The following is a 27879-nucleotide window of genomic DNA, read 5'->3' as shown; positions in this document are numbered from 1 at the left end:
ACAGAAGATCATACTTCATGCCAATCTGCCAACCCAAATTTTCACTATCTCTTAATATGCTTAATGTATGTAAAGCCAACTTTGTAAATTAAATGTCATCTTCTAATTTACAAACACATCAAGTTGGGATACAGTCTGTAGTGGTCAAAAGCTAAGCAGACTTCAATTTTAAACTTATGACCAAAGCCTTGGGACCACCTCGGATTTATTTCTCAATACGACGGGCATTACCTGGTAGTAGTTGATAAGTTCTTCCAGTTCATCAGCATGCACAACAATATGGAGACCACACATCTGAGCCAAACGGAATTCCTTTCCCTCAACACATGCAAAGCACACCTGAAAACACAAGGGTAGAATTAATGATGAAAAAACATTCAGAATCAATTATGAAATTAATTGATTTGCTATGATTTATGGAGGTTGTGATTTTGCACTAATGCCATTAATGCCGCTGATGTCTTTGAAGATGTATTGGTGTTGTCTTCATTACTTGAGAAGAAAACAGGGAACCAGATATTACTAGGGAAAACTGTATTCAGTTAGAGCATTTCAAGGATTGGACAGAATCAAAACAACGTGAAGTAAGGAAAATCTTGTCGGACAGATCTGCTCGTTTGATACGGGAGACTACAGCTGCCGAAATCTGGTGCTAAACTTAATTAGTGGGTTAAGCAGCATCTATGAATGTGCACATGTGTGTTGGGGAGGAAGAGAGAAATAAACAAATTTTCAATATTAGAGGTTGACAACCTCCATCAGGACTAAACGGAGGAAGATACTGACCATTTCCCCTCTCCACTTCGTCCTTATTCAGGATTTTGACCCACACCACTGAGGATTCCTTTTGTTCCACCCACCAAAGCTGTGCGACCTATTGAGTTCCTCAAGTTTTCTTTGCTGTTAGATCGAGGCTGCGACTAGCAGATTAGACGAGAAAAGTTGATCCGATCTATTTAAATCAGTGGTTCCCAACGTGGGGCGTACGCCCCACAGGGGGGCAATTTGATTTTTAAGGGGGGCAATTTCCACCTAATGTTTTTTTCTTTTTTTTTTTTTTTTTTGTTTTTAGTTCTTGCTCAGAACTTTAACTGTCTTTTTCATTTTGCTTTTATGGATGCCATGGCTTTGAAGCTTGTTTAAACCAGTATTGGCGTTTAGATCAGCTGAAACGGAGTTGATCCGATCTATATTACCACATGGGGGGGGGGGATCATCAGGATTTTAGAGGTGATTAGGTGGAGCATGGCCAAAAAAAGGTTGGGAACCACTGATTTAAACTGACAACTTTATAACGTGCCATAAAGGGGAGTGAAATTTGGAACATGTGATTGGAGGAATAGTGGCATAGATTCAAGATGTTAACTGCAGTACAACAGCAAGAATAAGTTGGTCACAAATGTTTAACCCACAAATGACCAATGATGTGCAGAAGGCCCAGGGGCAGTGTTCTGGGCAAGGAAGATCAAGTCCAAGTATTTAAGGAATCTGGATATTGGAATTCTGTAAGTTTCAATTTACCCTGCCACTGTGACCTTTCACCAACTACCCGTCCCAAAACACCTTTCAGGGATAAGTGAATTTCAGTAAAGAAAGCAAAGAATGACAATAATGCTTCCAACTGGAGAGTAACTGGCAGAGCAGATCTCGTGAGCATCAACTTCTGAAAATTGTTTTACTGCTGCTAACTGCAAGATGGACAAAGATTACGACAAAGCTATATGCCATTGATAGGTACAAATGTCTGAAGTCAAAGTAACAGATTGCACAAAATGTACCTCCTTCCAAGTACGAGTACTGTTTGCTTTGCGAGCACCATCCACTGCAGCTTGATATTCTCCAAGGTGAACCAGAGTTGACGCCAAACGACCAAAGTTGGAAACATTGTTGTACAGCAACTTAGCGGCTTCATACATTTGCTCATCATAGCAACGATCACCAACCTGCAAGCGAATGACTTATAAATAAACAATCCAAGCAAGTCCCAGACATTCAACCCCACATCAAGGCTTCACCAGAATTTCACTTTGTACCAGGACCACATGTTAGATCAGGGTTTTTGGAATATTGATGTTTTATGGGATTAAAAAACAGAGGCAGGAAGTATTAAAATAGGAAAAACAAAGAATCTCACTGTGACATGTCACATATGATAATAAAGTATCATTCATCCAAGTTGTGATGTAGCTTTACAAGGTGCTGGCAAGACCACACCTGGAGAACAAGCAAACCCAACATTGGAATGTTCAAGGACCATATTCGGCATCACTAAATTTGAGCTGTGGAATAACATTAATCTTACCCCAAAATACATGGGAGAACCAAAACAATTTGACTCGCTCAGATGAACATGATTTCACTGTATCAAAAAAAAGCAGTATCTCCATTTTCTAAGAACGCAATTCCCCTGTAACGCTGTAGTGTGTACAATTTTGGAATTCATAAATTATCTTTGCACTGAATTCATGAGAGATTCCTGGGATGAAGGGACTGATGCACAAACAGAGGTTAAGGATTGCTGGGGATTGGCAGGGTGGATATAGAAGTAATTTCCTCCAGTAAGGAATCTGTTGAACTGGAGGGGATCAACACAGAATAGGGGTTTATTCCATTAAAACCAATAGAGATTTCTTCCTTGAGCCATGACTGAAATTCCCCAGCCAAGAGTTCAATAGAGGTGGAGTCACTGAATAATAACCGCAATTAAAACTATGTCAGAGGTTGTGAAGAAAGAAGCTTCAAATTGGATCAGCCACAATCTTATTGAATGGCAAGATGATACTTAGCCTACTACAGCTTGTGTTCACACCAGAGCTTCTTTCTCAGATTGTGCAGTTCTGAGCGTGGAAAACAAGTGCCTTAAGTGAATAGGAACTATTCCACACTGATGGAATCCCCACTGTTAAATCTCCACAAATTACTTCAGTTGCTAGTTTAGATCAGGGAAAAGCTGCCATTCCTGGTCAGAGTTTCATTCTACTCCCAAATCCTCTTAACCAAATATACAACATCTCGGTCCTAATTTGCACAACAGTATGTTGAGAGCAAGATTATCAGTTTGGAACGGAACACTTACTTGCTGGATATGAGCATTGTTGGGTCCATTAATGAACTCTTCCAACTCTGCCAACCGGTTAGTCTTTGCTAATGCAAAAATAAGTTCCGTCTCCACATAAGACTCTCGAGCCTTCTTCCTCGCCATCTGCAAATATTTAACAAGGTCCTCCCAGTTCCCTGGTGAACAGAAATCAAGGAAATAAGTAGAGGCAAGTGTGCTCACAATACTTTGTCCAAGCATAGAATGGTCAATCCACATGACCAATAGGTTGTGTTCTATCAATTCAATCCTCCAGCAATATATTCCCCTCATATTCACATCAATTGCACTATACTAGTTGCAAACAATAGGCTAACCAATTAACCTTATATCTTTAGCATGTAGAAGAGAACACAAGCACTCAGGGAAAATCCATTCTGTTTCAGGATATGCAAGCACGACACAAACAGTACCCAAGGTCATAATGGAACCTAGTTTGCAGGAACTGAGAAACAGTTCCCCTAGGATGTGCCACTACCCCTAAAATGACATGGGTTTAAACCCAAACCTTAAAAAACTAGTTACAAAGGTTCAATGAAAAGCACTGGTAGGTTAAGCATTTGAAAACTTACCACTTTTGTTGGCTGCTTCTACTACCTCCATGTATGAAGATGGATCATCTGCCTTGATGTAGGAGTCAATGGCCTCTTTAACCATTTCTTTCTGCAGCTGGGCTTTAGCAAGTTGGCTCCACACTGCAGGCTCATTGCACCGTTCAGCAAATTCGTATGCACGATCAAGATTGCCAATGTGTTCAATCAGCACCTATAGAAGTACAAAAAGCTGTGACATCCCTTGAAATGCCAAAGTTCCAACATACAGAAATATGCTCCAGTTTCACCACCCTACCTGCACTGCAGATGTGTTGACATCAAACTTCCTAAAGATAGCAAATGCCTCTTCAAAGAGCTCATTGCTGATGGCAATGTTTGCTATGTCAGGTGCATCATAGTTGTCCAGGCGGTTGATATACTCCATCACACGGGTTCGGTCGGCTTTGATGGCAGTCAGGATCAACAGATTCTGCAGATTCCTGGTTTCAAAATAGAAAGACCAACCTTAGAATTGAGCCCTGTGCTGAGATCATCAAATAAAGATTAAGGCTATTGTTTCTCATTGAGTTTACAATGAGATATCACATCAATTTATTTTTTACCTGTGCTCACTGAAGACTGAATTGTCCAGGACAATTTTCTCCAACAGTTCAATTAATTCATTTGGAAGGTCTGCAGTCATGAAAGCTTTCACAGTAACAGAAACCTCCTCAGGATCCTGCGTTTCTGACAGAGCAGTCTGTACCACCTGAAAAGAGGTATACCATAAGCTTTAAAGCAGTCAAATTTTGAGAAAATAAAAAGGCCAATTTATGCCGTATCGATGACAATGTCATCAGTTATTCTATCGGATAACCTCAAACTGGGCGGCTAATACTGCGATCAGTGCTCCGATACAAAAGCAGCTCAGTTCTTGATAAATCAAGATCGCACAAACCAAATTTTTACCCTCTGCCTAGTTCAAAAGAGTGAAACTGCTAAAAGAGCTACATTCATGTTTCCTGAATAAATTATACTGTGATTTCTAAAGAGCTAGCTCCCATTATGACAATGGGTACAGTTTCACGATTCAAAGAATTTTGACCCTCAAGACTAATATTTTTTAGGCTACTACGTAGAATAAACTGGCCATATGTACTCCATATATTCCAATAATTCAGGTAGGAAGTTACCGCTGATCCTTACTTGGTCAATAAGTGGTCTCCTGAAAGGATTGGTTTCTTGCAGAACATTTGCCCAGAGCTCAGGATCTTTCCGGCGAACTAAGTAGCGAGACAAACTTTTGAACAGCGAGTTCTCATTGCACACCTGTAATAGAGAGGGATTGGCTCCATGTTACTCTAAAAGGCAAATGTAAAATAAAATAAAAACTGAACTTTTGTCAAACTTGTATGCTTAAGTCTCAAAGATAAATCTGTTCAGAAAACGTGTTAAGGCAAAAAAAAAAAAAGGCAACTGGTATTCAAAGAGGACCAGTGATTTAAACTGGTAGTCTATTCAAGACAAGTTGGAGCGTTAATCCACTTTAAGCAGACAGTCAATGCATCCTCAGGATCCCACTGCAGGAGAAAACTATTTAACACAAAGATATTAATTGTTAACATGTGCAGTGTTATACCAGTTTTATGTTCCTGGTTGCAGTTTGACTGCCTCCACCTACAAATCTTATATTTTTTACATAGCCAATTCACTGGAGTCTGACTATGAAGCAGTAATGTGAAGAGAAATTTGTAAAATTAAGCTACATTTTTTTTTTGTAGTTTGTAGATCATGATACATCTTTGACTATGGTACAGTGGCACAGCGGTAGAGTTGCTGCCTTATAGCAACAGATTCTCACTACGAGTTTGTATGTTCTCCCTGTGACCACATGGGTTTTCTCAGTTGCTCTGGTTTCCTTCCACATTCCAAAGACGTGCAGGTTTATAGATTTATAATAATCTGTAAATTCCCCCTAGTGTGTAGGATGCGAAACTAGGATTATATGGAACTAGTGAACAGGTGGTTGTTGGTCAGCGGGGACTTGGTGGGCTGAAGGACCCACTTCCATGCTGTATCTTTGAGAACATGGAAACAGGCCCTTCAGCCCACATCAATCATCTGTTAGGGGCATTCTACAGACACCAGTTCACCTACAAACCCACACATCTTTGGTAAGTGGAAGGAAACTGGCTCACCCAGATGAAACCCATGTGGTCACAAGAACATGCACTCTACACGGACAGCACCAGAGGTCGGGATCACACCTGGTTCTCTGGCAGGAGCTCGATCAGCTATGCCATTGTCCTGCCCTTTGCACAAGTCTACAAATGAAGATCTCCACACTCACATTGATGAGCTCCATGTCACACTGGCCTCGCTCATAAGCCACACAAGCCAGATGAGGGTCCCGTTTCTCGCAGTATTTGCCCACCACTCGGCTATCGTAATATGGATTCTCCCGGAGGAAGCGCTCAGGATTGTTGTTGCTGTCAATGTAGATTTTTGCAAGTGCATTGTGGGTGGCAGGTTCCTCACAACCTTCATGAATTCGAGACTCCAGCCACGGCAGCAGCAACTTCAGCCTGAAAACAATGTGCACATTTACAATGGTGGTAACACATTCTTCCCACCCCACTCCCATCCAAACAGCAACATAGCTCAAGATCTGGCATCTGTTTCAGCCGAAAATCCAAATCAATAAATCCTCACGAGTGAAAGGTCCCAACTCAAAATGTTATCTGGCCATTCACTCCAAACATACTGCCTGACCCACAGAGTTCCTCCAGCACTGTGTGTCTTGCACAATTTATCCTAGTTTTGTAACGGTTTTGCAAACAATTAAGGGGAACAGAAGAAGATCTGAACTTTAGCCAGACACCAAGCTCCAGCACCGAATCACACTCATCATATGGATGTCTATTTTACGTAACGTAAATCTAACTAATTTTGGGGGGACTAACGTCGTAGGCAAGAAGTAAATAACGAGCCAAAACGCCAATAGCTAGCAACGGCAGGGTGATAGTAGTGTAGTGTTGTTAAGAATGCCAAAATACTAGGTGAAGGCAAAGACGGCAAGAGTGGTTATTATGCCCAAGATCGAGCACCCAAAACCGACATCAGCTGCAGATAACTAGTGGGATGTCGATGCGAAGGAAATGGGGGGGTACTGGACAATGGAGAAAAGTAAAACGTAGGAAATTCAGTGAGGAACTCAAGAGCGTTACAAACGAAATCCTATGATGCGTTAGCGCTAAATATATGGAGCACAAGTATGAGCTAGTCTGCAGAGTGAATTTTACCGAACAGAATGCAATCAATAGACCCTTAGTGAATGGACAATCAATGAAAGTAACGAGCGCACACTGACAACAGGCCTTATTGGAACATGATAAAGTCATCACATCAACACGAATGATCATATACTTATGATTTAAGAACAACAACGATGTAAAGAAAAAGGGAGACTAGAGGGTGAGCCGAGTGGACGAGGAGCTCAAGCAGGAGACCAGGCGGGAAAGTTCGTAGCTGAAACAGAGACGATGATACAAGAACAGTGTAATTGGTGAAACCAGGGAGACGCGTGGCCTTAAGATTGCACCAAGAATTAAAGCCTGGGAGCACAGGTTTACACAGCATAGTTATGGGTCGAGATACCTGTTTCGCTGTCAAGTCTAGCTAGCGAGACCGCAACCGTTGTCGAATCATAGTGGGAGAACTGACCCATAAAATAGGGGGGTAAACGATACACCCATAAATACACGCGGTTCGTTGATGACACTCCTCTAGCACAATCCACATCAAGTCGTCCACTCAGGGACCGACGACTGGTGGGGGGGGGGGTACTTGGTAAACTGCACTGACGAAAATCAGACTGCACACAAGCATAATTAAGTTCTGGACACATAACAAGTCAGCAAGCATGAACAACTGCAGGAGGACAACAGATAAGTCCATGCAGTTTTTTTTAAAAAAAAACAACACACCCTTAAACAAGTGGTCAGCAGAGTAGGAAAATAATGTAAAAATGGGCCTCACTTGTGCCTGATCCCCCCCCCCCACCCCCCCCCCCCACCAGGTGCCCCCCCCCCCCCCCCCCCCCCACACCCCCCCCCCCCCCCCCCCCCCCCCCCCCCCCCCCCCCCCCATGGGCCCCCCCCCCCCCCCCCCCCCCCCCCCCCCCCCCCCCCCCCCCCCCCAGAACCCCCCCCCCCCCCCCCCCCCCCCCCCAGGACCCCCCCCCCCCCCCCCACCCCCCCCCCCCCCCCCCCCCCCCCCCCCCCCCCCCCCCCCCCCCCCCCCCCCCCCCCCCCCCCCCCCAGCCCCCACCCCCCCCCCCCACCCCCCCCCCCCCCACCCCCCCCCCCCCCCCCGAGAGAAAAGAAAAATTTAAAAGAAAAGGAAACCCCGAGAACGAAAGAACCCCCCCCCCCCCCCCCACCGACCAGACTCCCTCGTAAACACAAGCCACGTGAACCAAAAAAAAAGGAATTTACGGGCAAAAGGCACTCATGTCCCAGTGAAGAGGAACTTACCTTCTGGAGACCCTAGATCGTTCTCGATGTAATTCTGAAGGTTGTTGCAGGTACAGATACAACACCGGCATCACACAAAGTCCCAAAACGATCACAAACTATTAATCAGGGGCCGCTGGTCAGTCGCATTTGGCCTCCTAGAAACAAAGCATTTAGTGAGCAGCTTTGGAGTTCAAGACCATGAACCAACTCCTTTGTTCATGACATTTTAAAATAAATCTTTAAAGATACACAGAAATGCTGCAGATTGTCTCCAATAGCATTTAATCAAACATTGTGCAAAACATTGAAAAAACTACAAAAGTGGCCATATCCTAGACACATCTATGAAAGGAATTTTAGTGCTAAAGAGAAGAATGTGGAGAAAAGGGGAAAATAAGGTTTACAATACAAGCTCTGTATTTAACCCTACAGCCAATCTACTTATTGGTTAGCATTTCACCTCGAGATTTCTAGTCTTGATTAATTCAAACATATTCCAAAACATGAGCAACAAGCTTACTCAACGAGTCACACTAGCTATGGGCAAAAGAGACTGAATGAGCAGCTAGCTATGAACAGGGTTCCAAAAACAAGCCATCTTAAATGCATCTTTGTCTAATCGTCCATCTAATCAATCTTTTAACACAAGGATGTGGTACATGCTGCTCGGCTGAGGAAGGAACATGTTAAATTCAGATTACAACAGTTAATGGTTCCCGCACCAAATCTGTAGTTTTAAATGCAAGAAAGACTCGTCCAAATTTGACCATTTTCAAACTTTGCCCAAGAGCATTTTTGTGACAAACCAAATTTAGATGCATTAAGATAATAAACCCAAAGCTAACCAAAGCTAATGCAGGGATCTTTAAGTTAGTAATTGCTGCAAGAATAGCACTCTGGGATCAGGAAGCAGACATTGTTATAAGATTGGACGGAATTATAATCTGGAATTCAGAAATTACTTTCCCTATACCTTTCAGCCATAATCTGCAGTATACCAGCTCCAAGTGCTTACCCCAATCCCCAATGTTCTAGTCAGTCATAAAAAAAGGAGGGCCATAAGTTGACATTTCCACCAAGCTATATGGAAAGACATAAACTAGTTTTGCCTGCTGAAGTTCATTGATAAATTAAATCAAATTCTCTGGATACTTTCAAGAGAGAAAGAGAGAACCTAGGATAGTAATACTGAGAGATCATAGCGGAGTGTCAGGGGACATGGAGAGGGACGGCAGGAACTGGGCGTACGATACCTGATGGATGATCAGGCCATGATTCACCATTGAATGGCGGTGTGGCATCGCAAAGGGCCAAATGGCCTACTCTCGCTAATGCATCTATTGTTTAAGACAAGATTATATCCCGCAGATGCAAAGCCAGAGTACAAAACCTTTAGTTACAGCAGGTCAGTTTATCAGGACAATTTATACAAAGGCAACATCATAACTGTCTAAATTTCAAATAAACAACTAGATTAGCTACAACCCAATCTACAATCTGCTAGATGGTTGAGAAAGATTTCACACCCAACTCATCAGGATCCTATTTCCCATGCTCCCTTTAAACGCGGGCTTAACGGAAAATGTTTCTACTTCTGGTTTAGGTAACTTAATTTGATAGTAATCATTCAAGGACTTGGTTGTATAAAGACGCTCAAAGACAACTGCTCTTAAATACAGCTGCTAATCCACAACTCAATCATTCATGGCCATTCGCCGGGAAAAAAGATTATCCTTCACGTGGACTTGCTTGAAAAACCAATAAAAAGGACCAGCCGGCCAAAGCGACTGTAAACCAGAAAGCCAGAGGGATGGCAAAAAAAGGAGGATCAGAATTTGGTGGCATCTATCTTTTTTGTTAAGTCTTACCTGATGTTTGACTATTACAAGGTTCTCTTCAAAATGCTCAGATCAGGACACCAAAATCTCTAGTGAGAGCAAAATCAATAATCTAGTTATCTGAATTAGTGGACTTAATGATTATCGTGCCCCTTCAATTGCAGTTTTCCCTTGAATTCAGATAAATGGATTTCAGGTTTGCAATTCAACATGGTGCAGTGTTTGAAGGTGCACCCTGGACAATGTCCTAGCTTGGATGAGGTTACAAATACAAAGACGCATTAAAACCCACCAAGCCTGCTAACAGTCAAGACTATAGCTTTGCAATATTTTAAAGGTTTAATTTACATGTCCAAGTGCAAACTAAATCTCTTGACAAAGCTATTGAAGCAGGTTGGATTGCCTTGTCAGTCGGTGTTCATGCAGAGCAGTCATGTAAAGATACATTTTTGGGAAATAAGCTTGTGGATCTCAGTATCTAACTGGTTAAGTCAATCTCCACATCCAAGAGCACTATTCTGCAAAAATACAGAGGATCAAGTCTGCTGAAACAGAGGGAAGGGCACCCCAAAAGGGAGATGCAACCTGCCATTGAAAGTAAGTTACCTGGATACCAAGTCTGCACATTCCCGAAACACCGACAGCAAAAAAAAAGCACAACCCGGACCTGCAACCATGAGTCGCGCAACAACAGACCATTATCCACGGCAGAACCAAGTTGATCATTCACACACTTACCACTGTAGAAAAAGCTTTTAGCAGTTTGATCACACGGTTTACCCCCCCCCAAAATTCTCAAATTACTAGCCCACTTGTAGACACAAGCCCTTTTGTAGTTTGTCCTCTGTTCTATTGCTAGATTAAGCTTTATAAACCTTAATGGTTTGTTGCCACGGGTGAATGGCTTTTTGAGGGCAATTTAGTCCAGACAAGGTTGACTGGGGGCCGCCGTGGCCAAGAACGCCGATTTGACCTAGACTAATATTCGTCAAATTTACCCCGCCCAAACCGTACAACATTAGACCAATACAGTTTTTTTAAGTAGTCAAACGTTACCAGTAGGTACACGAGATCATTTCCATCCCACTCTTAGCCACCGAGCAGAATCTCATTCAAAAACCAAGTTTATTCCCACAATGACACGTAAAATCTTCAGAGATAACACAATGGATTGATGAAGGAATGGACAGAAGATACAATGTGCATGGAACTTTATCAAATCCTTTGATTAAGGTCCTTCATGGCAGATTGGTTACAAAAGGGGCTAGGGCTCCATGGAATCGAAGGCATGGTCATAAACTGGCTTGGCAATCGGAGACTAGATATCCGTGACTGAGTATTCCCATAGGAGATGGCACTGGACCCCTTGACCGAGCAACTTCGATGCGGGGTTTAGGTTAGTAATAAAGCAAAAGATCTGTGTAAAACACTGTGCATTCACCGTATCTATCTTCTCTGCCCTCTTTCCAGTTAAATGGCATCCTTCCAATAACACATTGCCATTTTCCATTTCCAATAACATAACAAAACTGAAAAAAATACTCCAAATGTGGCCTCACCAATGTCATGGACAACTGTACATAACATCCCAACTTCTATACTCAATACCCTGACTGATGAAACCCAATGTACCAAAAACCTTCTTGACTACCGTATCTACCTGTGATGCCACTTAAGGAACTATGTACCTACTGCACGCTGCTCTACAGCACTCCCAGATCCCTGCCATTCACTGCTGGCCCTGCCTTGGGTTTACTTCCCAAAACGCAACACCCTGCACTTATCTGCATTAAACTCCTTTAACCATTCCTCAGCCCACCTGCCTAACTGATCAAGATCCTTTAATTTTTGATGACCATCTTTGCTATCTGGGATACCACCCACTTTAGTGGCATCTGCAATGACTGCAGCTGTTCATGTCTTAATAAGGTTTAATCTAGATCCTTCATTCACAAGGAATAGCTTAAAGTCTTGGTTTAAGAAAGTAAACGTTACATGACACCTCAAAGTGACTTGCAACTGTTTATGTCAGGACACAAAGAATTGTAAATATGGAACCATTTTGGCAGCACAGCTCAACGACCAAGCCAATTCAAACGTGCATTTTTTGGATGTGGATATGGTTTACATTATCAAGTGGGACAAATATTATAGCTGCATTATTAAACAGTTCTATGGATCCTGCATAGGTCAGCACAAAGTTGAATTACACATGGAGAACAAATTACACAAGCGCCGGTTAAACAAACGTTGACTGTTTTCTCTAAAGCTCGGAGTTGAGGGGAGACCTGACAGAAACATAAAATCAGGCACAATTAGTATAGACTGTCAGAACCTTTATCCAAGGATGGCAAATGTCAAATACTAAAGGGCATAGCTTTAAGGTGAGAGGGGCAAAGTTTAAAGGAGAGCTTTTTTTTTGTAGTGGGCAACGGGTGGTGATGGTGGCAGATACGAGAATGGTGTTTAAGAGGCTTTTGGATAGCACAGATATGAAGGGAATGGAGGGATCGGGTTCCTCTGCAGGAAGTTGAGTTTAATTTATCTTGACATGTGCAGCACAAACAATGTGGGCCAAAGGACCGGTTCCTGTGTTCCATGTGCACGGGCATGAGGAGCTTCAAGAAAACTGGGTAATCTACAGGAGTTTTTGGTCCCAACTGAAAGACAAAGGTTGCGTGAAACATGTTAAAACTTTTAAACTGCACATTATGGAGTTTATGGCAAAGCCAAACCATGAAGAGTTTACCTTGAGAAAGTTCTTCACACGCTCTGGATCATAGCAATTGCTCTCACGACAAATTCTCTCCACCTCTTTGATCTGACCGGTTTTGCAGGCAGCCTGAATGTACTTGAAGTGAACTTCTGGATCTTGACTGAAGTTTACAATGGAGCCCAAAAAGTAGAACAGACCTTAAAAGAAAAGCTTTTACATGGTATTTTGTTCTTTAGGGGAGCCAACACTTTTACCCAAAGCCCAAGCACAAAGGCCCCATTACTATTCCAAATTTCAGATTTCCAAAAAAAACTTACATGGAGATACTCATCAAAACAGACACCACTTATTTCCAAGCAATCAAACTTTTTCAAATCCAAAGAAAGTATTTGCAACATTAGTACATGTGGATCTACCTACTACTCAGCTGCTACATCAGCTAAATAGAACTAAGAAATCAGCTATCTGCCTTAACTTGACTCTGACAATTCAATGTGCTCATTAATCTCCTTAAGGCAGATAGACTGACCGGCAAAGGTTGCATGAAGCATTTTAAGAAGTTTAAGCTCACGTTTACAAGGGCAGGGAACAGGGCAGAGCTGTGCAAACAAATGTAGATTTTGATTTCTAATGAGAAAATAACGAGATGCAGCATTTCACGATTTAACAGCCAATTGCAACCAATATAGATCAAAGACAAGACTGATGGATGAACATGATAGGCAAATTATTTGAATTGTTAAGGCAAAAAAGATACACTTACATCAAGTTAAGAAACGATAGAGCAGTAGAGGTTGCAGTCAGGATCAAGTTGGAGAGCAACGTTGCGTATTAATTTAGTCAAAGTGACAGGATACAGAGTGTACACCAAGTTATGGGGTCAGGTTATGCTAGTAGAAATCAAATTAGTACACTAAGTGACAATAAACACAAACTTGAACCCAAGAGCAAGCAAAGATTGGATGCACAGAAGCAAGCAGGAGCATTGCAAATTGACCAGAAAAGCTTGGAGGCAACTGTCTTAATTAGAAAGCAGCAGGGGTACTGCATTTGAGGATAGCAATGAAGGAACTAATTGTTAAAGAAATTGCAGGAGACCCTTCCTCACATAGGAATGAAGGAATATTGTGAAGCTTGATTGCATAGGCTGTGATATTTATTCTTTAACTGCTAATTAGACGTGTCAAATCAAGAATTTACAAGAGACACCCTGACTGTGAATTGCAGTATTCAGTTAGATAAAATCTCACTTCCGACAGCTGGAATTTAATACTACTAATTCATGGCCCAAATCTCCACCCGTGATAGTTCTATAGAAATTTTAGCATCTACCTTCAAAGCTCTTGAAAGACTCAAATAGTTCGATCAGTTGCTGTGTGCCTAGTTGCTCATGGTATTTGGAGGCAACTTGCACACAGATCTGCAGATTTTGACGGATGTTAGCAGACAGCATGGCACGCAGGCATTCAACAGAATCCTCAACGGACAGAGAGCCGAAGTAATTGACAAGCCACTGTGGGAAGTTTATAGTAATGTCAAAGTTGTAATTTTACAGGTTTGCAACATGTAATTTAGCCGTGTTGGCATTTTAAAATACTTAGATTATCCCTCAGTTTCCAAACCCACATCCCAAAAACAAAATGGTTGAAATTACTGACCTCAGGATTGAGGAGGTGGGTGTGGACAACAGCACGCTTGATATCATAGAGATCTGTATAATGTTCCAGAGCCCTTTGCAACAGTCCAGCCTTCTCACAAAGCTGAGCAATGTGCGCACGATCATAGTGAGTGAACATCTGATTTCCAAGAATAGCATCTGCTACCTGCAAAGCAAAGACAAGCAAATGATAAAGAGTGCACACAGGCTTGAGCTTTTGGGGCATGGGAAAATAAAGCTCTATGACAATGTGCCAGAATTTTACTTGTACACAATCCCACTTCATTCTGGATGAAAGAAAGGTCAGGCATTTAGATTGTCAGGAATCGGATACTGAGACATCAATTGTACATATGCCAACGCCTACGAGCGAAATCACAAGATTAGCAAGACATCTGCGAGTGAGTCAAAGCATCCATATGACAGGTGCCAAATGAAAAAAATGCTGGACATATTGAACACTAGAGTCACTCCTTCATATTTAAACACGCCATCTGAAGTGATACTGAGGCAATACCACATTCAATGCAACAACCTGGCAGATAATTCAAATGGTATTAACCCAAACAGCCACTAGAGGGTGGATGAGTCAGCCAAAGGCACTTTGCTTTGACTGCCCCTCCCATCTGAAGTGAACAGGTCAGCATTAGGAAGACATAGTAAAATTGCTGCATTCCCATTTCCAGACGAACATGGGGAGATAGGAGAAATTATGCAAATTATTCTTAGGTATCAGAGAATGATTTAGATAGAATCTAAGCTTTTAAAAAAGACCAGTTAATGCTTCTAGAAACACATCACTGGATCACAAACTCACTCTAATCGGTTCGTGTTTGGCCTCCTTTCATGAGATCAGAACTCAAGGAACAGCACCTCACCTTCCACGTTGTTGTGCCACAGCCCAAAGAGCTACTGAATTTAATGTCAGACAACCATTCCACTTGCAGAGATGTGACTGCACCATAATACAATTTCACGTTGATGCTTACTGCAGGTATAGAAGTGTCATCTGAAGACTGGTCCCTGCACTCACCTTGTGCATTCCCCTGATCCACCCTCACCACAACATTTGTGTTAATATTTTCCCAGTTTAGGCAGGTCCTCGACCCAAGAAAGCAACTGTAGCTCTTCTCCCCGATGCTGTTCGATACAGAAGGGGTACCCATAGAACCTGCACCAATTGAGCAAGGCAGATACAGTACCAAATCCTACATCTCAGGCAGGGCTTGGTGGTGCCTGGCAAACATCAGTCCTCAAGGTCATTGCACACTGCCCCAGGGGCATGGAGCAAGCACTTCAATAGCTAAACATGTACCTGAGGAGCATGCATAAGGTTCATTTCCAGGAGGCGGGTCTGCAGGGGGCCTTCTGATGGACGGTTATTCTTGAGCGCATCAAGCAGGAACGATGTGCACTGCTGGATCAGGTTGTATTCCATGAACACGTCCACAATCTGCAACGAGATAGTTAGAAATTGTGCATTATTTTCTCTTCTCCTCCAAAGCACTATAGAATAATGCATGCAGTTATTTAACCAACCTTGCAATAGAGGGTAAATCAATCAAAGGTGCACATTGGAAATGATTTTCAACTGACTAAAGAAAATCAAACCATTAAATGAAATGACAAGATCCTAATGGGGTACTTGCTACTAGGAGATTGGCGCAGATTATTTCAACTTTTCCAAATGAAGTGAATCATGCAAATTTAGAACCACATCACCAGCCTGTGGAAGTGCTGGGCAAACCAAAGTAATTCCCAACAAAAGGTTTGAAAGCCACCCATTATAAATTCCCAGCCCATTGATCATCCACACAAAAAAAATGCTCGAGTTACCAAATATTACATCTTTGCACGCAGTATATTTCAGACATTATCATGCTTTAACCAAGATTGAGTGTGGAATTTCAAGTTAACATTATATTCAATTGCCACATACCATAAATACATCTCCAGCCCCAAGAACTATTGGAGTTAATAATTTCCGGAAACTAGGCAAGTTTTATTTCACCTTCAACAGAACTCAAATCACTAAAATTAATCCTGGCTAGTTAAATTTCACATTCCACTTTACATTCAAAAGGAATGGAACTGTGGCACTTGCCATAAGTTTACCAAAATCTTTAGTTCATATTGGGCCATGAATCAATGTCAGTACTCCATTATGCTTGAAACTGATTGTATAATAAATAACCTCCAGACCGAAAGAGCTCCCTTACCTAAAGTCACTTGACAATACAACGGCAATGGAATTTGTTTCCAAACCAAATCCGGCAGGTGATAAAATTCCTGTTGTCCCAAGTTAGTGGATTGGAGAATGTTTGATAGATCAAAAGATACAGCATGGAAATAGATCCTTCACCCACCAAGTCCACACCAAGCATCAATCATCCGTTCACACTATTTCTGTGTTATTCCACTTTCTCAACCCACTTCCAACACACGAGGGGCACTTTGCAGAAGCCAATTATCTAACAAATGCAGGTCTTTCGGATATGGGAGGAAACCAGAGCTCCCAGAGGAAACCCACGCGGGCACATGGAGAATGTGCAAACTCCACACAGAAAGTACCAGAAATCAAGACTGAACCCATGTCTCTGGCACTGTGAGGCAGCAGCGCTACCAGCTGATACACCCAATGTATCCAATGTGAATGAGTACCAGTTTCATCAAATGGTTTGACAAACACATTCTGACTAAAATCAGGGATCATCCAACTAGAAACCTTCGAATGAACAGGGGGAGATTCTGTTCTTAGTGGAATTGCATTGCACACTGGTGTCCATGACAATAAACTAACCCAATCCCAGTAATTTAACAGATAATTTGAATTGTAGTCTGCAAAAGTTTCAGTACAAGGCTATTCAGTGCTACAAGTTATAATGCACAAGTATTCAAAATAAAAAATCTAGAGTCTTATATTCAGTCAAAGAGAAGAATCAAATTCTTACCTGAGTGATGTCAGCAAGAGGCTCTTCATCCTGAACCAACATTTGAGCAAACTGAAGTCCCTGATCAGGCCCAACCCTCATCACATTTCTCAGCAGAAAGATCCAGTCCGGTGAGTATCCAACCTTGGAATAGACAATGGAAATTTGAGCAAAATGTTTTTTGAAAAATACATTCTTGCTGCAATCAAAGTAGATTTGACATTACAATTTAATACTTAAATGTCCTCAATTGAAAAAAAAAGGAGTGGTTAAAGTATAGATTTACTTTGTTGGTTCATGTTAACACACCAAATTTCTCATTAGCTGCAGCCAAATCATGCTAATACACTAAATTTCACATCAGCTGCAGCCAAATCCTCCCAATTAATGTAGACCCAAAACTTTAATTTGTTAAATAAACAAGTTCTTGCCACAGGTAGACACCATACAGGTCATTGCCATGAGATGAAGTATATGAAATAGTGTTAGATGGTTTAATGTTAAATTTCAGGGTAGTGCCGAAAACCTATCTAGTGTGCACATGTTAAAACCAAAGAAATCAACAATTAAGTGGACGGAGAGGTGTGGAGGTAAACGCATAATTTTAAGGCAGCATCAAACGAAGCATCCCACATAAGCAAAACCAAGAGAAGTAAAGGTAGACACAAAATGCTGGAGTAACTCAGCAGGACAGGCAGCATCTCTGGAGAGAAGGAACGGGTGACGCTTCGAGTAGAGACACTTTTTCTTTGCCCGCACCAAGGGAAATGAAACAGACCCGATCCAATTAAACTCCCTCAATTGAAGACTTCAAGGAACAAAAATCGCTCGGTGCCCAGAAAACTCCTTACAAGCTTTTCCAAAGTTGAAAGGCAGATATAATATGCTCTAAAAGGAACTGCACAGCAAGTCCAACCACAAAACAACAAGCAAATCGCCACATTACATTTTCACTGAAACGTACCTTCTTGGCATAGAGCACAATCTTCTGGAATTGACCGGTTTCAGCAAAACACTGGATCACCTTATTGGGGACGTTCGCTCTCAAGTAGACACTCAGTGCCAGTGTGGGGTCCACAGACTTCACAATATCTCCAAGTTCCTCTGAGCATTCCAGCTACAAGAACAAAGAAAAGTTAAAGTATAATTATGTTTATTATAGCAAAACAACTTTTGAAGCCTAATTTATCAAGCTGGTGCTCAGCACATTTAAAGCAAGTGGAAGGATGTTAAACACTCTGTACCTCAAGATTCCAAGTTATCCAAGCCAATAAACTAAGTTCAATCATCAAGTGGACCAACTAAACCATTGAAAAGATGCCATGTTTTCGCTCTCCCTACTTGTAGCATTGTGAGATATAAAGTCGGATCAGTCACTCGGCACAGCAGGAAAACAAGGTCACAATGGATAGCTCAAGTTAACTAGGAACTAATTTTCAATTCAAGTACAGGAAAACTGTGTGGGGATGCAAAATGCTTATTAGAACAGTTAAACTCACTCAAAAATCAACTTCAATTTAGGAAATGGAAGAAATTGGAATTGACTCAAGGGACAGAGTTTGAGGATACATTTTAAAGAAGATGTGCGGGACAAGTTTGTGTTTTTAATATATAGACAGTGATGGGTGCCTGGAATCCACTGCCAGGGGTAGTGGTGGAGGGAGGCAGATACAAAATTGGTATTTAACTAAGATAGGCCACATGGATATACAGGGAATGGAGGGATTATGGATCACATGCAGGCAGAGGCGATTAGTTTAACTTGGCATGTTACACACAAATACTGTGGGCATAAGAGCCTATTCCTGTGCTGTACTGTTCTAATGTTGTTTGTTCATTCCTTCCCGTAGGTTAACCAGAAGTACTAGTAAACAAAATCAGTGACCTGCATCTTGGTGCAAGCAATTAGATTCATTTTATCTGCCAAGATTCCTACTAATTTACTTTGTGCACAAGGACATTACACAATGCCATCGCATCAAGATGCATGCTGTGCACAAGGACTATTGACTGAAATGAAATTAGAATGCCATCTGTTATGCAGGCATTACCTTATCCTCCTTCAGCCACTTCTCAAGCAACTGCTTACGGCCTTGCTGCAACACTGGCCGGCAAAGTTCCAAAGACTCAAATTTGTTCAGCTGCCCTTGATCAAGCAGAATCCCAAAGTACTGAAGCAGGGGCGAAGTTTGTCCTGGTTGGGCCGGTACACTCTGAAAGCGCCTGATTGTGTCTGGAGTGCGCAAGATACCCTGTTTCAAGAAACAAAAAGCAAAGTGACAGATCAAAGTAAACATGAATTAAACACTTAAAGACTTCAGCCACTATGGAAATCTCAATCAAAATCAGTGCTGGAGGAATTTAGCAGGTTCAGGCAGTACCTGCGCAGAGAATGAACAATGTTTCACGTCAGGAACCTTCAGTCTGAAGAAGGTAATCAGTCCATTCCCTCCACAATCTGACACATTGAGTTCCTCAAAATTCCAACATGACCACTTGATTATAACTAAACTTGCTCCTAAATTTAGCTCAGTGGGTGATGAAGAATGCAGATAGCATAAATGCAAATAACATTCCACAAATGTCATGGAAACATTGAAATATAGAAAAATAGGTGCAGGAATAGGCCATTCAATACAATCATGGCTGATCATCCTGGCAGATCAATTTCCCTCCAAGGATGAATAACGTTTTATCGTATCGTATCTAAAATCAGTACCTCGTTCCTGCTTCCCCCCCCCCCCCCCCCCCCCCCCCCCCCTTAATTCCTTTAGCCCTATGAGCTAAATCTAACTCTCTCATGAAAACATCCAGTGAATTGGCCTCCACTGCCTTATGTGGCAGAGAATTCCACAGTCACAACTCACTGGGTGCAACATTTTTTCCTCATCTCAGTCCTAAATGGCCTACCCCTTTTTCTTAAATTGTGACCCCTGGTTCTGGACTCCCAACATCAGGAACATTTTTCCAGCATCTAGCCTGTCCAATCCTTTAAGAATTTTATATGTTTCTATTCTATGGTCCCCTCTCATCCTTCTAAATTCCAGTGAATGCAAACAAACCCAGTCGACCCATTCTTTCATCATATGTCAGTCCCGCCATACTGGGAATTAACCTGGTGAACCGATGCTGCACTCCCTCAATAGCAATAATGTCCTTCCTCAAATTAGGAGACCAAAATTGCACACATTCTCCAGGTGCTGTCTCACAAGGGCCCTGTACAACTGCAGTAGGACCTCCTTGCTCCTAAACTAAAATCCTCTTGCAAGGAAGGCCAACATGCCATTAGCTTTCTTCACTGCCAAATGTCTACTGTTAAAATAGAGTTAAATCCTTAATTTTATAGGGTAGAAAGTGACCTGTGGTACAATTTAAAAAAAAGACTTACAATAAATGATTCAACGCAACTCGTCATTTACCTCCCTTTTACCCTCTCCCCTCCAAAAGAGGGAAGCTAAATGGTACATTACCTTTGGAGCATTTGCAGCTATTTTTGCTGCTTCGGAATAGTTTCCCTGAGCAAAGAGAGCATTGAATTTCCGAGCGAATAGTTCCTCTGCTCCAGCCAGGTTATTGCGCACAGCCATGCGCAGGGCAAGGTCAGGATTCTGCAACACATTCGTAATGTAAGGGATGATGTTCTCCTCTTCAACACAAACCGACAACACCTGCAAAAGACAAAAATATGTTGTTTTTTTTATTTTGTCCAGGAGAAACAGTGCTGAAAAAAGCAAAATCAATTTCATGAATACCAAGGTTGTCTTTAGGACAATCCATACATGAGCAATGTCATACAGTCAGTTAAACAGCAAAGATGCAGGCCCTTCAGCTCAACACATCATGCCAACCTCTCAGTCTGAAGAAGGGTCTCAGCCCAAAACCTCACCTATTCCTTCTATCCAGAGATGCTGCCTGTCCCACGAGTTACTCCAGTATTTTGTGTCAATCTCCGGTGCAAACCAGCACTGCAGTTCCTTCCTACACATCATACTAACCAAATAGTCTAATCGAGCAAGTCCCACTTGCCTGCATCTGGCTCAAACCTCTACCAATGCCCCTGTCCAAGTGTCTTTCACATATTTTAATTGCACTGACCTCTATCGCCTCCTCTGGAAACTCTCTCCATATACTCTGAAAAAACTATCCCCAGGGATAAACTTTCAATCTATGGCCCTCATGAGTTTCTGCACCAAGGTTACCCCTCATGCTTCTACATTCCAAGGCCAAAAATTCTGCCCATCCAGTTTCTCCTTACAACTCAATCTCTCAGTCATGGCAATATTCTCAAATCTTTATTGCACCCTTTCCAGTAATCTGCTTAGTTTTAAAAGTGAATCCATTGTTTTGCATCCAACTTTTAATGAAAAGAGCTTTCACTAAATGGCAAGCTGTGCAGACATATTGAATGCAATTTAAATGCAAGATCACTTTCAATTGCCAAAAGAAACCGACTCTCATCTTAGAGAAGACAAAATTCGTTTTTTTTTCTCCTTGAAATAAGTTCGCATGGGAGGCATCGCATCAATCCAAATTCAAAAGTAACTTACAAGTAGGTGGCATAGGCTTTAAATTTCCATACATAGATTGTAAGTAGTCAGCAACAAAATGTTTACCCTCATTCTGGTTGGTCCCTTATAGCAACCAAATCAAATCTACAGTTAACAGCTATCTGTTGAAATTGCATTTAGCGTTTAGCCCAATATCCGGAAACCCATCTGGCAATCTTTATTGAATAGGATAGTACACATGGATTTCTGGGACACATTTACCAGGGTTTCCCCTGGAAGGACTGCTGCAATCCCTGGATGGAGGCGAGGGAGGTGGTACAATGACAGGTGTTACATCTCCTGTAGTTGAAGGGAAAAGTACCTGGGGAGAGGGTGGTTTGCATGGGAAGGGATGAGTGAAGCAAGGATTTGCAGAGGGATCAGTTTCTGTGGTAGGCGGAATGGGGTGGAGATGGGAAGACGCGACTGGAGGTGGGATCACATTGGAGGTGACAGAAACGTCAGAGGTTAATGTGTGGATACGGAGGCTGGTGGGGAGAAAGGTGAATACCAAGAAACGTCCATCCTTGTTCCGTCTGTGGGGGGGGAGGGGGGGGGGGGGGGAGAGGAGGAGTGATAAAAGAACTAAGGGAGACAGGAGACGCAGGTGATAGATCCATTTCTGGCAGCAGGGAAACCACATTTACTAAAGAGGACATCTCAGATTTCCTAGAATGGAAAGTTTCATCTTTGGAACAGATGCAGCAGAGACCAAGGAATTGAGAGTAGAATGATAAAGTTAACCAACCCGTGAGCTGGTGCAATTGGTGCATCAATTTAACAGTTGTTAAAAATCAGACAGTAAGATTTCACCCGTTCATGTGGTTTATTCTCAAGATCCGAATGAACTAGGTTGACCAGTGCAACATGATATATTCTCCATTTCATAATATCCAATCAGCCTATTCATTTGCTTGGTATTGGATGGGAAAGTTGCCATAGTAATCATTTGCATAATTTAAGTTTACAAAGCAAAATTGCATTCAGAAATGCAAGCCTCATTTCAGAGCTTCCTATAGATCACGAAAATGCAGTGTGGTTCAAGTAAAAGGTAATCTACCAGCAGGAAACTAATCTTAGTCCATTTGAGGTCCTTGCACAACAGGCAGAATTAGTTACTCTGTAAGGACAAACATATCAAGTTTACACTAAATGCAGGATTTTAAATATGGAAAATTTAAGTACCAAACATAAATATTGCCAATGCCGTTTCTGACCTTGCCCTTGTGCCACAGAGTGGAAATTTTGAAATGTTTTTTTGAACCATTCATTTTAATGCAGACTTCATTTGGCACCCAGGACAGGCTGGGTTAGCACCCCAGTCTGTCTTTCGTGAAAAAGACACCCAATAAAGGTACGGAAAGGCCTAATGAACCACCATGGCCTAAAAATCCATTAGGCGAGAATGAAAGGCTCGGAGAAGGAGAAAGAGGTACAGCGCACAGGCCTTGAACCTGGTGAGACCCACGAGGAGCCCGGCCAGGACTCACCCCACAGAGCCCTGTCCCTCCACTCACTAGAGTCTCCCAACCCCTGCAGAGGAGTTATTAAGATGGCTGATCCGTGGGCGGTTGCTGCTGGGATGCAAGTCGGGGCCTGATCAACCCCGGCTGGGTCGCCTGGGCGAGGGTATCTGATGTTGTGAGACCTGAAACACCCGATGATCCCAGGTCACATCACTGAGGATGTGTCCCAGCGCATCTAGATAATGTTTATTTTTCACACTTGCTGATGGAGGTTAGAACAGGCTCAAATATTACAGCCACGAAGCTCAATGCTCAAACATGTCGATAGATTTCAGGGTATGGAATCAAGTGTTGAGATAGTGTTGTTAAGATCAACCATGATCTTGTGGAGGAGACGAGTGGCAGTGACCTTCTTCTGCTTCATCATATTTAGATTATATTCCTGCATTTCTAAGGTGTCCTTGTGGGAATAAACCGCAGGCAGCATGTGATAGCGGCAACAACAGACACCAAGCAGCAAAATACATCTGTTCTCCAGTTAACACAAACAAGTGTATCATGAAGAGTAGATGGTCTTTAAGTCGATTGTGTAGATTAAATGCAAATTAGCAGAGTAATCTCTTTGAAAACCTCAGGATTCAGGTCACATGGTAGTGGGAAATACCACCTCGTTCCCATGTCTCCAGTTAAGATTAAGGTATTTTTTGTCAAGTTTGCAAGTTAAACAATTTTTTTTTTAATTTTATATAAAGATTATCCATTAGTCTAGTCTAACTAGTGCTTTCATGTTCTTATCCTCAAGCATGTTTGTGCAATTCAAATGCCGATATTGTTCCAGCCATGCCTTGCTTAGTTTGGCCTAAAGAATACACACCTTCATGGTTTGCTCAATTGCTGTTCATGTTTATTTTGATTTAGCGATATTTGCACACTTCAAATGTAGGAAGTTTAAACAAGTTAAGCCAGGCAATAACCATCGTTTAAAAAAAAAGTCTGAAGAAAGGCCCCGACCCAAAACATCACTTATTCATGTTGTCTACGGATGATGCCTGACCCGCTGAGTATTGGAACAGTCAGTAGCAGATGTATTAAATAGCTACAGGCAGAGGAGCTGAACAGTTTCAGCATCAAAGGGATTATAGGTGTAGGGGGATCCATTCAGTATTTAACTGCAAACGGCTCTGAACTGACCAATGTTAAATCAGCAGATGAGGGACTGAGGAATGTGCCATCAAACATTTAGAAGCCAATGCCAGGCTTGAAGGGGAAGTGTAGATCCAAAGGGACACCAGGACAAAATCAATTTATAATCTCTGCTAAATTAGCAGAATTAAGAAAAACGGTAATGACCATGTGGTACTCATACATTTTACACTTCTAAAACCCACAGTTCAGCTGGAAAGACTGTTGTCCACAGCGCCAGAGACAGAGGTTTGATTCTTGCCTCAGTGTGGAGTTTCCACATTCTCCCTGTGACTATAAGGGTTTCCTCTGGGTGATCCTTTTTCCTACCACATCCCAAAGACTTTCAGGTCCATAAATCAATTCACCTCTAAATTGCCCCAATTTTGTTGGGAGAGGATGAGAAAGTAGGATAACAAAGAGCTAGTGTGAATGGGTAATGGATGCAGCATGGTCTCTGTTGGCTAAAGGGCTAATTTCTATGCTGCCAAATATAACAACTTCTGCCAATTCAGTTGCTAAAAAACTCAATGGGCCAACACTGTGCAGATCATAGATTCAAAGAGAGTTGCCCAAAATTCCTCAAGTTGTATAGAACAACCATTTCTCCAAAATAGAAATAGTCACCAGATCATCCATTTGCTCCTTAAGAAATACTTGCACAAAACTCAAGTTGGCATGTAATAACTTTGAACTCTGGTTCAAAGTAACGAAAACTTACAACTTTGTTCAACCACCACATACCTGGCCCTTCCTGTTTACTCCAATTATTCCAGCAGTAGCGTCATGTCCTGCTGTAACGAAGATGGTCTCGCCACTAATCCTGTTCATGTAGATGCAGGTACCAGTCTCCAAATCATACAAGTGGATGTATCCATATTTAGTGATCAGGAAGACAACATCATGTTTCACACTTATCTTGAAATAAAAAGATAGTGTTAATTTCATTTTGCATGCGAATTAAAGATTGAATGCATTAGCTTTGGTACCTGTTGCCTTTAGAATCCTATTGTTCTTCTTCAGTAACCTGCTACTAGCATAGCTTGGATGCTGCATACAACACCTTCAAATCATTGATAACGCACTATCATAGAGGTCTATGCTGATTAATATGGCCTATTGTGCACCAAGTATTATGCATGAAACAAAAGTAGAGGATTGATGTGTTCAAATATGTGTGTACAGTTAGATCGGTACACTTGCAATGTTAAGACTATATTCTAAACAGCAATTTTTTTATTGCAAGACTTTTTGTGGAATGAAATAATGGATAGGCTGAGTGATCAATTCAGATACAGTAAACAAAAAATGCAATCATGAAACCAAGCCAGACCAGGAATTTAAAAAGTTGCAACCGTGAAACTAGTCTCCACAAACCAACATCAACCCCTGATCACTGTGCAATATTTAACAGTCCAATGCATGGAGAATGAGACTTCAATCATTAACATTGTTTTAGTTTACTCCACAACCGTTAGGACACAGGGCAAAAGGGCATGTGATAACAGCATATGGTTACACACTGACACTTTGAGAAGATGACTCAGCAATTCTAAAGGAAAAGTGCAGGACTTAAGTGAAGTGAACATCTGCGTGGAGCTGCAGGAGATGGGAAAGGACCACAATGAATATTCCTCTTTGTTTTACTGGGGAACATATATTGGAATGACTTGGGGATACACTGCATTACAGTAGAGGTCTACATCATAAGTACTGGACACCATAAAACATGTGAAAGTAGAAAAATCTCTGGGGCATGATCAAGTACATTCAATACTGGGAAGCTGAAGACGTTGTGCCAGTCCTGTCTGAGATGCTCCTACAGAAAACATAACAAAAAAGACAGTATGGGAATGGGAAAGCGAGTTAGAATGGTTAGCGGCCGAGAGATCCAGCAGGCCTTGGTGGACAGAGTGCATTTGATGAAAAATTCACCGTGGGGCTTTTTTCGCTCCGAACTTGCGGCAGAGCAAAATTCCTGGGATTCCATCAAGGACTTTTCTGCTGTTATGTAATTTACTACGTCAGCCAAGTTTTGGATTCAGAAGGCAATTTTAAATAAACAGCAATTTTTTTTAAATGGCGATTTGTTTGGCCAGCATGCACTATCATGATAACTGGGAGTCAGAACTATCCAAGAGGAAATAATTTGTGGTATTGTGGAGAGGCCAGAGGAGTGGGATTAGATGGATTACTGGTGCACAAACTTGACCGGTGCATAAACCCGACAGACTAAGGGCTCTCCCTTGGTTAACAACTACATTTTATTAACATGCAAGTACCACTTGATATTGAATTACTGTAAGCCAATACACAAGTGTGCAACAGTCCACAAACCTGTTAAGACTTTGCCATTAAATATTCACTGGTCTGGATAGTTTACCAGTCCAAAATGTTGATACTACACAGGAACAATTCCTTCAGCCCACAAAACTAATCTCCTTTACCTTTCACATGATCTATATTCCTCCATTCTTGCATACCCATGTGCCTGTCTAAAAGCCTATTAAATGCTACTATTGTATCTGCCTCCACCACCAACCCTGGCACCAACTTTTTAAATAATACAAATTGCCCCACGTCTCCTTTGCCTGTCACCTTAAAGCCATACCCGTCAGACTTTGACATTCCCACCCTGGGAAAAAGATTCTGACCGTCTGCCCGTTCAATGCCTCAATTCTGTATACTTCTATCAGGCTTCCCCTCAGCTTGCCAATCAATTGTCCTCAAAGGATCACTACTGCAACCTCAAGTAAAACAGTTTAAACATACCTGCATCGCAACAGGAAAGTCATTCTGTGCTTCTGGTGGGAAAAAGACATCCACTGCCTTCTTGGCAAAAGGCTGATTCCCTGTCGGAGGGGTACCAACTTCAATGATGTGCAGCTACAAAGAAGCAAATTATATTAAAGCATTCCCAGGTAATAGACAATTAAGCATCGTAAATAAATAAATCCATTGAATAATAAACTAAAACATTTTGGACAGCAGCATTATTCCTGTACATTTACACCTATTCTAGCGAGATTCCTGGCAGACAGAGTCAAATATTTGAATTGCCAGTTGGACAATCTCTAATCAAATAGGAGATATTGATCTATGCAGACCAGAAAGTTTAAGCCTTCATTAATGTGCCATTTGATGGAACTGCCAAAGGTACCAGGCAAGTTTTGAGATCGTTCAGACGCAGACAGTCAATGATAGAATCCAAAGGATTGAAAAATAGAGGAACTCAGCAGATTAACTGTAGACAAAAACTCAGTGAGCTGGGCAAATGCCATGCCCTAATGCAGGGTCAACCCAAAGTGTCAACTATCCCTTTGCCTTCACATATGCCACCTGACCCTCTGAGTTCCTCCAGCAGTTTGGTTTGAAGTTGACAACCAAAATTGTTAG

General features: G+C 41.9%; 1 protein-coding gene across 1 annotated transcript in view; it reads right to left on the bottom strand.

Annotated features, from left to right (window-relative positions):
• LOC129710450 (clathrin heavy chain 1-like) overlaps positions 1-27879 on the bottom strand; it is a 76435-nt gene that overhangs the window by 16339 nt on the left and 32217 nt on the right. The window contains exons 5-22 of the mRNA XM_055657405.1: positions 27256-27369; positions 25228-25401; positions 20759-20956; positions 19340-19540; positions 18253-18405; positions 17310-17432; positions 15674-15811; positions 14360-14524; positions 14034-14214; positions 12627-12898; positions 5981-6307; positions 4837-4959; positions 4254-4399; positions 3947-4130; positions 3670-3862; positions 3077-3234; positions 1779-1943; positions 232-339 (exon numbers count right to left, since the gene is read on the bottom strand). Of these exons, the coding sequence (XP_055513380.1) occupies positions 232-339; positions 1779-1943; positions 3077-3234; positions 3670-3862; positions 3947-4130; positions 4254-4399; positions 4837-4959; positions 5981-6307; positions 12627-12898; positions 14034-14214; positions 14360-14524; positions 15674-15811; positions 17310-17432; positions 18253-18405; positions 19340-19540; positions 20759-20956; positions 25228-25401; positions 27256-27369 (3123 nt within the window). The remainder of the gene's footprint in view (positions 1-231; positions 340-1778; positions 1944-3076; positions 3235-3669; positions 3863-3946; positions 4131-4253; positions 4400-4836; positions 4960-5980; positions 6308-12626; positions 12899-14033; positions 14215-14359; positions 14525-15673; positions 15812-17309; positions 17433-18252; positions 18406-19339; positions 19541-20758; positions 20957-25227; positions 25402-27255; positions 27370-27879) is intronic.

This window comes from Leucoraja erinacea, chromosome 28 (genome assembly GCF_028641065.1).
Source record: "Leucoraja erinacea ecotype New England chromosome 28, Leri_hhj_1, whole genome shotgun sequence".
In the NCBI taxonomy this organism is placed as follows: Eukaryota; Metazoa; Chordata; class Chondrichthyes; order Rajiformes; family Rajidae; genus Leucoraja; species Leucoraja erinaceus.
Note: the sequence above shows the minus strand (reverse complement) of the source record. Positions and strands in the feature narration are given on the sequence as shown.